The sequence below is a fragment of the Fusarium phalaenopsidis genome (assembly GCF_050370095.1).
Source record: "Fusarium phalaenopsidis strain FUZ10S chromosome Unknown contig_32292, whole genome shotgun sequence".
Lineage (NCBI taxonomy): Eukaryota > Fungi > Ascomycota > Sordariomycetes > Hypocreales > Nectriaceae > Fusarium > Fusarium phalaenopsidis.
The window spans coordinates 2,204,636-2,217,178 of record NW_028145410.1 but is presented as its reverse complement, the minus strand read 5'-3'; the positions used below and the strand labels follow the sequence as shown (position 1 = coordinate 2,217,178).

Here is a 12,543-nt window from a genome sequence, read left to right as displayed (position 1 = left end):
GCAATAGGGACCATGGACACATATTTATCGACCGGCTTCGACGTGGCCGAACGTGTCACTAACATGCAGGTGCGTGCATGATGTGGAGTGACAACTGAGAGCCCGTGAAAGGTGCTGCATTACCTTTTTGGGACAGAAGCGGCCGGCCCTGGGCGCTTCGGATCCTCGGCCGAATGATCATTTGCGTTCGGGTGGGGCTGAGATATTTGATTGGTTGCTTCTATTGCTGACAAACACTCGAGCAATGCATCTCAATTGAGCGTGAGCAAGCAATCTCTTTTGCTCTCTCAATGCTCACTCACCTTTGGTGGGTGTGCTATTACAAGATTCATATATTTTATGAGCGCAGCGCGAATTCATTGAATGAATTGCTCCAATTTTCCTTCTCAAACTGTTACAACTTATGTTGTGCCCCCCTCACAGATAGATCCAGTTGCTGTAACGTTAGACACTAGACACTGCAAGTGTGCAACTGCTACAGAATCTCCCTGGGACTGAACACCCAACATAAGATATAGAAATACCAGGCAGGGCTCTCTGTGATGCCTAGTCGAGTGTTAGCAACACGACCAAGCGCTTGTATCACGGCATATGGTAGCTCGAAAATGCGTGACTCTCGTGGTGCACGATGATCGCATGTTTTAGTTCATTCATCCATGGTTTGGGGACCAAACCAAGCGAAATTGTATTTCATATGAAAGCCTCGAGAGGTAATGGTCTCAGATATATCTTGGAGAGTGAAGGGTTGCCGGATGTTGAGAATCGTTGTGCGAGATCGTAACCCAGCCATCCAATCAGAATGACAACCCACTCTCTAGAGACCGAAAGAGTTGATATAGAGAATGAATACACGAGAAGCAATAGGACATGCCATTTTTTTTTTTTTTTTAACTACGGAGCCTCTCAACCTGGCTCAAGACTATCACCAGGGTCGCGTCACTAGTAATGCCCTGGTGCTGGGGACAACGGAGGATATTTAATGTGCCAAAGGCTAGGGCATGGACATAAGTCTTAGGGCCATCTAGTAATTTCTCTGACATCCTTGCCTCCAAATTACATCTGGGGTTGTGTTTCAAGACTCAGGGGAATCTCTCAAGGCTCGTTGGCCGGCCATCACCCCTGACTCAACCTCAAATAACTCCTTGCGAGTTCTCGCGGTATTCGCCTACGACAACTAGTCCAAGTCAGTGATGTATTCCGTCGCCTAGGCGTTCAGATCCGTAACCAAGTGTCTGCCAGGCCGGCAACACTAGAATTGGTCCTTTTTGCTTGCAAACTGCCTGCTTTTCGTTGCCTACGCAGCGCCAGTGGCTGAGCCTATTGACCAGCTATCAGTTACCTTGCCTCAAGCAGGTATCAAGCAGGCAATAATGGAGTACCTCAGTCCAAGGTCCTCGGAAAAGGTGATCTGTTTTCGTATACATTGATGCAATGACAGCAGGGGGAGGGTCAGGATAGTGGTTTAGGAGCTCATACCTAGCCCCTCCAATTACGGGTCAAGAGTTTATAGTACACATGCAAGTAATACTTAGAATTGTGGATGGGAATATGCGAGATCCGGAGGTTAGGATCGTGGAGGACTGCCATGGCCGTCAGTTGTTGATATCTGGCTATTGGCAAGAGTCGCCTTACTGAGCATGAGACAGGGGCGGGTTGGGACGTATACAGCATATCACAAGCTTACTTCTGAGCTTATAGCAATGCCTCAAGCGACGCGGGTGGCCTCAAGTTGTTAGCTTTGAGTGGAAAGCGGGATATCGCACTCATATTTGAGGAGTTCGAGTACTCTGGGGATCTGATTGAGTTCTTTGATCGCCCGGCTTTGTGTACGGATATGAACGTGGGCATACGGGCTTTAGTCTCCTTGTAGTCGAATTGGCTCGCGATGTGATTGCCTGCCCTCGTCCTAGAGGCCGAGGGGTCGACTGGATAGTGATTGGAGATCAGGTGGAGTACTCGCAGGGAGTGCTCTTATAAGAGGCGATGGAAGTAAGCTTTTGCTCAATACTTTAATTCAAGGAGCTCGCCACAAGACAGCTAGGGAGCTGAGGATAAATTTGCTGTGCAAGAGCTGGGGTTGGCTCTATCCATACTCGAGAGATGTCGCGATGCACCAAACACTACTGATCGTCTGCCCCAAGTATCATCAAGGACAAGAGAGAATGTATTGATCATATCGGATTAGCAACATCACATGGCTTATATCTCAGTATGACAACGGAGTATGCCGAAGGAGCTTGTGTCTTAATACAAACGGACAAATACCTTACAGAAACTCAAAGAGCATTTTATTTCGCCTTGGATGCTTCACTCCTATCCTGAGAGAAGGTTTATGTAATAAGGCTAAGGGGTTCCTACAGGAATTGCCGACGCATAGACTTGGTGGCAGATGAGATAGTTGGGCTGGTGCGTTTCAAATGTGCGCCTTAGGATAATCGGGAGCGGCGGCATCTCAGAGACGCTTTCATCGAGAGCACGGGACCGTTTAGTACTCGGGAGTCTGTGGTGTCGAATTTGATATGCCGGGCTGAGTCTGAAACCCGAGCTCCCGTGCGGGTGAGGGAAAACGAGGCAATGCCTCCCCGATGCTTCCGCTGAATGACGTTGCTCACGGCGAACTTGCCTGTCACAGAAGTATCATGTATATTTCCTAAACTTTTCATCACAATCCTGATGATTTCATATTCAGCACCATGTCACTGTCTTGGAGGAGTTCTCTCCTATCGCAATATTGAAGTCAAGTCTTGGCAATGTGAGGCCATTGGTGAGGCAAGATTCAAAGATCAATGCGCCAACAACACTCCTTGAAGATCATGGCCATAATAGTTTCATGAACTGTAAGGTGAGAAGTATCGCACTTTCTTCTACGCCCTGGGAGCGCGTATGCGGTACCAGCAGGTTTTGGTTCTCTCCTTTGGGTTCTTCATCGGCTGACTAGATGGCGAAGGTCTCGCCACGCTGCGTAAGTCGTCGTATGCCAGACGCATCCAATGCCTGATTGCGCATTCGGATGTGGCAAGCACTTATAGATGCGTTTGATCAACAGAAGAGGACAGCTATTTGACGTTTCAAGTGCCCTGTCCAGGTGCACAGCATAGGATGGATATGCGTCTCATCTTTAAGCATGGTTGCCGTGGCGCCTGAAACTGAGGGCATGAGCCTTGAGACAGCTCGCAAGCGCTGAGCTAAGATTCATCCATGGCTGAGGTAACCCGTGGCTGGTGGCTGGGGTGATGGTGCGTAAAATAACCAAACACTTTGAGGCGAAAGAGAAGGTAAAGTTGGGTATTTAATTTCGACAACCACTGCTGGGATCCGAATACGCAGCCTGTCGGCGCTTTGGCCATCCACTCACCTCCGTCCTAAAAAGGGTAGCAAAGTTGGCACCTGAGGCATCACATGGGACCGTCATCAGCTGGTTCCTTTACCAGCCTCGCAACAGGGCCTTGGCGTGGAGGGTACATGTTCTTTTGGTTATGGTGAAGGCAGGCTGCGGCAGAGTAGAAGCAAGGGGACGGCCCCTTTTTGGCGGGTGCTCGCTCCCTGCGCATGGCTTTTATTGATAGTTGGTCAAAGAAGCAGCACAAGAGACCAAACACCTTGAGCGTTTTCGTAAACCTCTCGCCAAGAAAAAAGATAGATGCCTGCACGCACCCGAAGGACTACGACGCAAGGTACTTAAAGTCCGTAGGTGGTAGAGGTGGTCACCGGGCTGCCAATTCAGCCAATTCGAACTCAGCAAAAGCCCGGCCCCCCCGTTCAGTTCAGTTCAAGTTCCCGCCGTCTCCGTGCGCTGCCAGGCCTAGGCCTCGTCACCCTCTGCAGCGCCTCGCAACGCCCGCGCCCACTCCAAAAACAGCCCTGGAGCACCGCCCTTCAACCTGGTCGTACCTCCACTACCACCTACCTTACCTACCTACGTAACTTGGGTACTTAGTAACCTTACTCGTTTCGCCTTGGCCAGCGCAACGTCTCACAATCAACTTCCCACCTCCAACCTCTCTACGCCAGCCTCTTCTCTCTCGCATACCATACCACACACGACTCCACGACCACGACCTCGACCTCTATCTCCTCTGCACCACCAATTTCTGCGTCGCTCCGATCGATACAACCTACCTATTTTCCCAGCAACCTCCCGACTACAGCCAAAATGCCCGAGCAGGAAGCCCCCTACGACCCCTACATCCCCAGCGGCCAGGCCGGCGCTCAACAGGGTGCTGGCGGCAATGCCAGGACGCAGGCCCTCCAAGCTGTAAGTTGATTCTGATGGTTTTCCGTGATGCGCGGCGATGCCCATGTGTATCGATTGCGAGATCTGGCGACCCGTGACGATGATGACAGCCTGCCCCTTTCGGCGACGGGCGCCAATTGAACAAGTCGCAATTTAGTCGCTCTTTCGGCCTCGAACCGCTCGCTGCGCAGTTCTGGTCGATTCCATGTTCTCTGGAACTTGGATTTCCCCAAGAAAAGTGTCGCAAGCTGGTTTGCGAGTAGCTCGAGCCTGGATTGCTCGGCCTCCTCTCGTGGATCCTTGCTTACGCTTGACGTCTCATCGAATGAAGCTCGGTCTCCAGATCCAGCGGCTCGCAGTGATCAAAATCGACTTCTCGCAATCCATCGCAGTCCCGGCTTGCGCCACTAGAATACTCATCTGTTCAACATGCTAATACATATCACAGCAAATCGATGACACCGTTGGTGTGATGCGTGACAACATCAACAAAGTTTCCCAACGTGGCGAGCGACTCGATGCCCTTCAGGACAAGACCGACAACCTGGCCGTCTCGGCGCAAGGTTTCCGCCGGGGAGCCAACAGAGTCCGCAAGCAGATGTGGTGGAAGGACATGAAGATGCGCATGTGCCTGATTGTTGGTATCATCATCCTGCTGGTAGTTATTATTGTCCCTATTGGTAAGTTTTCTCGCCCTTGAGAGATGCCTGGTCAGATACTAACCTCGAACAGTTGTGACCAAGGGTTGATTGATACCTTGCTCTGCTGCTTTGGGTACTTGGTCCTCACGATGCACACGCTGGGATATGACGACGTCGAATATCGCAAGCTACGACCATGGGAAATGGAACTTTTGGGCAACTGGCCATTACTGCAACGGAATATGATTTGAGCACGGTGGAGTTTGTTCGCGTTGGCCCCCCGGTCATGTTATGCTGGCCGCTATTTGCTCCAAGGAGCTATACGCCGATGACGCACTCTCGGTGTTGTTCCTGGAGACGCCAGGCCGGGCTGGATGTATGATTGAGGTTAGGCGTTCCCGATTAATTGAGATGTATACCTTTCTGCTGGATCTTTGATTCATAGCATAGTTCTGTCTCTTGGTTGCGTGAGGGATCTTTTGAATGCAATGTCAGCTTGGTCCACAGATCCAGCAGGAACTTTGTCTTGGGGGCCTTGAGGCTCTACTATTTGTAGCTAGAAGCCCGAAGTGGTCCCCTATGGAGTTTTCAACGCTTAGCAGGGTGGTATCAACTACCTCGTGGCAAGCCTGTCGAGGAAGAGACGAATTCTGCGAAACCGACAACCGAGCTTCTGACGAACGAGAGGCAAAGCTGAACCAGCAATTCCGCCGAAGGTGGAACCAGCATGCACATATCATGACGAGCCGGTGAAGGAGCAGCGAAGGAGAAGCCTCGGTGCCCGCTGGAGCGGCCAAGGGTCCCGGGCTGGCGTCATATCCAAGGTGGGTTCGGCGTTCCGTAGCCCTGAGACCATCTGCAGGTCGATAGATTGATAATGCCGGCTGATTGATAATGCCTCATCACGACCTGCCCTTTTTTTTTTTTTTCTTTCCCTGCCTCAACCGGTAGTTGACACACTAGCTCGGCCACTCTCGCGGCACGCGTGGGATGAATCTGGCGCCATCATGAAATCCATGTCGACAACGTGGGTTGAGAGAGGGATCGGCGGGTGAAGGGAAGTGATGGTCCCTTGCCCAGGCTTGAACCCCAAATTTTAAAAAGCACAACGTGGGCAGGTATCACGAAGGGTTGCTCTCGTCCTGAATCTCTTGTCCAAGAGTGTCACGACTCAGATGTAGCCGGTTAAGAAAATTTTGTGTATCGTCGATCGTGTGGAAACCTGCAAACAAGGCACCGGCAACTGGGACTAGACCTCTTGGAAGCTAGGCCGGCTCTCTTCCCGATAGAACCACTGTTGCATCCAATGTTCCCTCGGTGCAGTTTTCAGTGGATTCGGTACCTACTTGCTGGGGTCTTGCTAGTACTGCGAGCTGCTGTGCGCCTCTTGCGAAGCGGTCTCGGGGAGGGGGAGGCGGGCAAAAAGTTGAGGGTGAAAGAATTACTTGGCTGATCGACTCGAGGTTTCGTGGAAATGGCTCATCGGTTGTAGCTTGTGACAGTGATAAGAAGAGAGAGTCGTGAAAGAGAGAAGGTGCTAGTAATTCCTTGAACATGTCACTATTATCACCGGTATAAAAGTTTACTGAGGGTGGTTATCTACTTCAAAGAGAGCTTGGGTTCAGCAAAGTGGTATTCTTTCAACTGGGGGGTCGCTTCCTGTGAGCACCTACGTAGGTAGCCCAGGTGTTTTTTTGCCCCGCCCCCAGAGTCAGAGGCTCCATGGGCCGTTCTTAAAAGAGTCACAACCTGCCCGTCCGATACCAATTCTCCCTTGACACCCATCCAATCCCCCCCTCCTCACGATCACCGCTGAGTCAATTGGCCTCTATTACCCGAGGAAGATGTTGCCCGCCGGTGTTCGACGAGCTGCCCCCGCGGCACGTGCCGCCGTCACTGCCCGTATCGCTACCGTCGCCCGCGTCGGCACGAGGGCTGCTCCGACCCAGGACCGATGCCTCACGAACCGACGAGCCCTCTCGACGAGCCGAGCGCTCCTTACCTCTTCGCCTGGCCGAGATAGGACCCGAGAGATTGTTGCGCAGACAGTGAGCAGCATTGGCAGCAAGCGTGAGGGCCAGCAGTATCTCAAGCTCTTCACCTCGGTCTCGTCCCAAAAGTTCGCCGTCATCAAGGTCGGTGGTGCTATCCTTACCGAGTATCTCGACGAGCTCTGCCGCAGCTTGCTCTTCCTCTACGAGCTCGGCCTATACCCTGTTATTGTCCATGGTGCTGGCCCGCAGCTCAACCGCCTGCTGGAGGAGGCCGGTGTCGAGCCTCAGTTCGAGGAGGGCATCCGGGTCACCGACGCCAAGACTCTGGGTGTTGCTCGCAAGCTCTTCCTTGAGGAGAACCTGAAGCTCATTGACCGCCTTGATGAGCTTGGTGTTGCTACCCGATCCATCAGCGGTGCCTTCATGGCCGACTACCTCGACAAGGAGAAGTGGCAGTATGTTGGAAAGATCACCAAGGTCAACAAGGAGGCCATTGAGAAGTCCATTGAGGCTGGTTACATCCCCGTCCTGACCTCCATGGCCGAGTCCGAGGATGGACGTCTCCTTAACGTCAACGCCGATGTCGCTGCCGCCGAGCTTGCCCGTGCCCTGGAGCCCTTGAAGGTCGTGTATCTGTCTGAGAAGGGAGGACTGTTTGATGGTGACGGCGAGAAGATCTCGGCCATCAACTTGGACGCCGAGTTTGACCACCTCATGTCCCAGCCCTGGTGCCGATATGGAACGCGACTCAAGATCAAGGAGATCAAGGAGCTTCTCGACACCCTTCCTCGCAGCTCCTCAGTTGCCATCATCCACCCCAGTGATCTGCAGAAGGAGCTGTTCACCGACTCCGGTGCCGGTACCCTGATCCGCCGCGGTGACAAGGTTCAGAAGGTCGAGTCTGTCAGCGAGATCAGCGATCTTGCCAAGTTCAAGCAGACCTTGGTCCGTGACCGGGAGGGTCTTGATGCCGAGGCTACTGTTGACCGATTCGTCGATCTCCTTGGTGAGAAGAAGTTCAGCGCCTACTACGATGATGGCATGCAGTGCTTGGCTGTTGTCTTTCCTGTCAGCGAGGAGCGACCTGTCGCCACTCTGGCTACTCTCAACATCACCAAGTCTGGTTGGTTGAGCAACATTGCTGAGAACGTGTTTGCCGCCATCAAGAAGGACCACCCTAGTCTGGCCTGGACTGTCAGCGAGGAGGACGAGAACCTGACCTGGTTCTTCGAGAAGGCCGATGGAAGCTTCAATAAGAACGGAAGCGTCCTGTTCTACTACGGATGTGATCTCCGCTCCGACGCCCTCGTCCCCGTCTACGACGACTTTGTCGCCCACGGCCGAGCCATGCTCGGCGACACCAACCTGGAGTCCCGGCTCCGTAGCGCCGCTCAGACTGCCAGCAAGGCTCTCAACGCCTCACAAAGCCGAACCTAAACTGATCGGTCGGGCGTCAGCGAGGTTAGAAAGGGGTGAATTGTTCTTGGGAGTTTTATACGGGGAGCGGATGGAATGGATACTTGACCGGCGTGCGCAAGGGCCAGAGTCAATAGTTAGAAGCGGGTTTACTCTGCATTGAATCTATTTTTCGCAACGTTCAAGACTTCTCTTCTGCAACATGTATTGATCATGGTTTCTGAAGAATGCTGCTACTACTGGTTAGTCCTTTGATAAGAGAGCTGCTGACTGGTAGAACAGGCTCTGACTTTGTTGTTGATCTTACTTTTCGGCTCTTGAGGCCCGTTTAGACCAATATGAGTATAGAAATGAAGAGTTTCATCAACTTGATCTCACATCATCGCATGTGGAATCGATCTTTGTCGTCACGACTGCTTCAGAGGAGGTGACCGCTGACCACCCAGATCGGATGAATCGTGTACAGGGCCAGAATCCTGGACATGGTAACCTAGCACGTCTTTGACAGGTTACGTTACTTGGTAACCCTTGTCCATCGTTGGCGGTGACGCCCCTGTTGAGGTTGTTGATCATCGTCGCCCACTTAGTGAGAGCACGAGTGCCACGGATATCGGAACCAACATCATCTCACAATCCAGGTGTATGTCCCGCCAGGTACAGGGGTATCGACTGTCACTCCTACCCACACTCACCAACCCCGACTCTTACAATTGTCTCTAAGCCATGTAATTTAGGTCATAAGCTGCGATCTCACATGCATTTCACCAAGTAGCTATGCTACGCTACCCCGCATCACCGGGTCACGGCAATTCCCATGTTCCAAGACTCCCTAGTCTCGACTACGTATCTCTAGACAAACGCCAGCTTTTCATGCTTAAGCTGCCACAGCTTATTCCTTGATGTCACTGATGTATACCTGAGTCCAGACCCCTCCCTCCTGTCGTCCTAGTGACGCCCCGTGGCGGCAAGGTCATGGCTTGGGGAAAGTACTGTAGGACGGGCTCTGCCCAATTGGTGACCCCGATGATAGCCATCCTTGCTTGGATGACCGAAACTGTGGTTGCAGCCTCGGTGATGTGACAGCTGTCTGGTCCTGGCAAGTACGAGGCATAACTGCCGTCCTTGTCGTATATAACCGCGAGGCGTGCCGCCGTGGTTCGAGGCTGGTTATCCTAGGTCCTCCAAGCTTAGAGCATCTGATATCAAGCGACACCGCAGCCTCGCCGCCCAACATGTCGAACATATACAAAGAGCAGACATACTTGCTCTTAGTGCAGCTCGGTTCACTGTACATCCTCTTGACCCTCGTCGAACACTTTGTGTTGCAACCCTCAGGCCTTCATGTCGTCCCCATCACCATGCCACATCCCCTCTGGGTGGTCACGCTCCTGACGCCCGTGGTTCTGTATCTACGCTCCAAGTACTACTGGCTTCATTGGATGCGTGTCCACGATACCCAGCCTGCGCCCGTCTACCCCCACCGGGACCGGCTCCTCGGCACCGACTGGATCGTCGACATGTCAAAGGCCATCAGCTCATACTCGATCCTGCAGTTCTGGGATGGGTTGTTCTCGAGCGTGGGCAACACCTTCTGGGTCAAAACCGTCGGCGCGTGGATCATCATGACAAACGAGCCTGAGAACGTCAAGGCGCTACTGTCAGGGCAGTTCGAGACGTGGCAGATCGCCGGCGTGAGGCAGACAGCCATGGTGCTCGCGCTGGGGCCGAAGGCCATCTTTTCGGTAAACGGCCACGCCTGGCATGATGCGAGGGCCATGATGCGACCGAGCTTTGTGAGGAATCAGATTGCCGACCTGGAGTGCACAGAGAGGCATGTTGAGGCATTCTTGGATAGGATACCCAGAGATGGCCAACCGGTAGACCTGCAGGAGTTGCTATACATGTTCACCATGGACATCTCGACCGACTTCATGTGAGTGCTTCTCAGCCGAGCCACCTTCAACCTGTCTGTAACTAACCACGAGGACAGGTTTGGCTACTCAACCAACACCTTGTCGGATCCCTCTTTGGAAGCCCTTGACTTCACTCGTTCCTTCGACTATGCCCTCCTCTCCGCAACGCGTCGTGCTCGCTTAGGCTGGATTGTTTTGCTTGTGCCAGATAAAAAGCTCAACGAGGCTGCTGCAACCTGCAGGCAATTCATCGACCGCTACGTGAAGGAAGCACTTGCTTCAGGCAAAGAAAAGGAAAGGCCTTACGTGTTTATGAACGAGATGTTCGCCTCAGGGGCCTCGCAGGAGTATGTCCGAGATCAGCTACTTGCCATGATCCTCGGTGGACGGGACACCAGCGCCAGCACCATGAGCTCGTTATTATGGATCTTGGCACGGCGGCCAGACGTTGTCGAGAAGCTGAGGGCCGAGATTTCGGGACTGAATGGTCGAAAGCCAAACTGGGAAGAGATGAAGGAACTCAAGTATCTCAACATGGTGCTGAAGGAAGGTATGTCAATTGTCTTGAGAATCACACCAACTTTGACCCCAAGCGTTGCGATACTGACCGACTTGGCTCGACAGTTTTGAGATTATGGGCACCTGTGTCGACGAACTCGAGAGAAGCAGTAAAAGACACAGTTCTTCCCAAAGGTGGTGGGCCAGATGGGCAATCCCCCCTATTTGTCCCTAAAGGCACGGCATGCCGGTGGTCGAGTTATAGTCTTCACCGACGCAAGGACATCTACGGCGACGACGCGGAAGAGTTCAAACCCGAGAGATGGGATACACTCAGAGCAAAGTATGGTCCCCATTGTTGACAATGAACAAACGCTGACTTCCAAACAGATGGGAGTATATCCCTTTTAGCGGCGGGCCTCGGATCTGCATCGGCCAGCAGTTTGCTCTGACGCAAATGTCGTACTTGATAACTCGGCTGTTCCAGACGTTTGAATCGATGGAGGCGGCGGATGACAAACCCATGCTGCAAAGTGTCAGCTCAACAATCACTTTGGTCAATGGATGTTGGGTTCGGCTGACTCCAGCCGGGGCAAGTTGAGTCTCGCTTTCACGCCTGTTTAGTCCTCCTGAAATTCAGGGTTCCCTATCTAGAAAATCACTATAGATCAACGAGACTTGATGATCAGTTGGGAGCCAAAATTGTGCCAGCAGTGTCAAGGCGGATCTCGCAGTGCCCTGCCAGCTGGCAACAGCCGTCAACCTTCCCACCGGGTATCGCATATTTTCCCTCGTTGTTGTCCTGGTGAACTTTTTGTTTGGTCTCCTCAACTTGTTTGAAAACAGTACCGTCCATCATCTCATTTGGCATTGCCCGTTTTGCTCGAGGTATCTCAACACTCTTAATTGGCTTGCGTAGCTTTCTCTTCTCGCGCTCTCATCATCCCTTCGATCACTCGATCTTTGCTGGAGCTCTTCCTCGATATCAAACCACACGAATAACTCATCATCGTCGTCGTCATCAAGACTGATCATGATGGAGAACCGCGCCACCGCTGAAACCTCCGACGTTCCGGGCCTCGAGGCTCAGCCCGCGGGGCATCTGACTGGTCTGGAGATCGCCCTCATCATTGTGACTGTCGTCTGCTTCGTCCTTCTCATCTCGGCCGTCTTTATCTGCCGAAGCGTCGATCAGCGCCGTCGCATTGGGGGCCCGCTGACCCGACTCGAGGAGGGTAATGCGAGGAAGAAACGTCAGGCGCGTCAGAAGAACGAAGGACAGGGCCAGGGCCAGGGCCAGCAGCCCGCCAAGGGTTGGTCTTTCGGAATCAAGCTTTTGGGTAAGTCCGCATATTAGTCGGTGATCAAGGAGGAGTCGGTGCTGACGACGCTCATGATAGATGTGATCAAGAGCAAGAAGACCAATGAGAACCCCCAGTGTCCCCCTGACAATGTTGTCGGCCAAGGAAGCGAAGACATCAACATGGTTCCGGTTCAAGCGGCAACCGACTCGGCTACCCGCGTCTAAGCCAGGCATCCACTATTGTCGACTTCGTCTGGTCAAGGTCTTTGTCGGAACATGGGTTTAAAAGCAGGGCAACAAGAGGCCAGTGCGATATCGAGCATGGCGGCAGGGATTGACTGCAGGGCTTCAGTGGCGCTGGAGTTTCTCTCATCCAAAGGAGGAGCATCGGCTTTGTTGCACAGTTCAGGGAGTGATCGACAGACGGACAAAGAAGCATCCACCCTTCCATGATCGGTTTAGGCGGTGTTGTGATGCTGCATGACTGTCTGGGGTACTGAAGGCAAGGTGTAGTTAGATCAAACAAATGGATCTCATGAAACGT

General features: G+C 52.8%; 3 protein-coding genes across 3 annotated transcripts; all 3 read left to right on the top strand.

Moving 5' to 3' along the window:
* Positions 1-4,153: 4,153 nt before the first annotated feature.
* Positions 4,154-4,983, top strand: LRP88_04972 (synaptobrevin-domain-containing protein; the record flags this gene model as incomplete). Its single annotated transcript, XM_083241537.1, has 3 exons — positions 4,154-4,255; positions 4,683-4,914; positions 4,967-4,983. The coding sequence occupies 3 exons, from the start codon at positions 4,154-4,156 to the stop codon at positions 4,981-4,983; spliced, it is 351 nt and encodes a 116-aa protein (XP_083102685.1).
* Positions 4,984-6,719: 1,736 nt separating this feature from the next.
* On the top strand, positions 6,720-8,306 carry LRP88_04971 (bifunctional acetylglutamate kinase/N-acetyl-gamma-glutamyl-phosphate reductase; the record flags this gene model as incomplete). Its single annotated transcript, XM_083241536.1, has 1 exon — positions 6,720-8,306. The coding sequence occupies one exon, from the start codon at positions 6,720-6,722 to the stop codon at positions 8,304-8,306; it is 1,587 nt and encodes a 528-aa protein (XP_083102684.1).
* Positions 8,307-9,517: 1,211 nt separating this feature from the next.
* Positions 9,518-12,224, top strand: LRP88_04970 (cytochrome P450; the record flags this gene model as incomplete). The annotated part of the gene is made up of 6 exons (XM_083241535.1): positions 9,518-10,218; positions 10,276-10,748; positions 10,823-11,039; positions 11,087-11,185; positions 11,723-12,036; positions 12,097-12,224. 6 exons carry the CDS (start codon positions 9,518-9,520, stop codon positions 12,222-12,224), a joined length of 1,932 nt encoding a protein of 643 aa, XP_083102683.1.
* Positions 12,225-12,543: the final 319 nt, after the last annotated feature.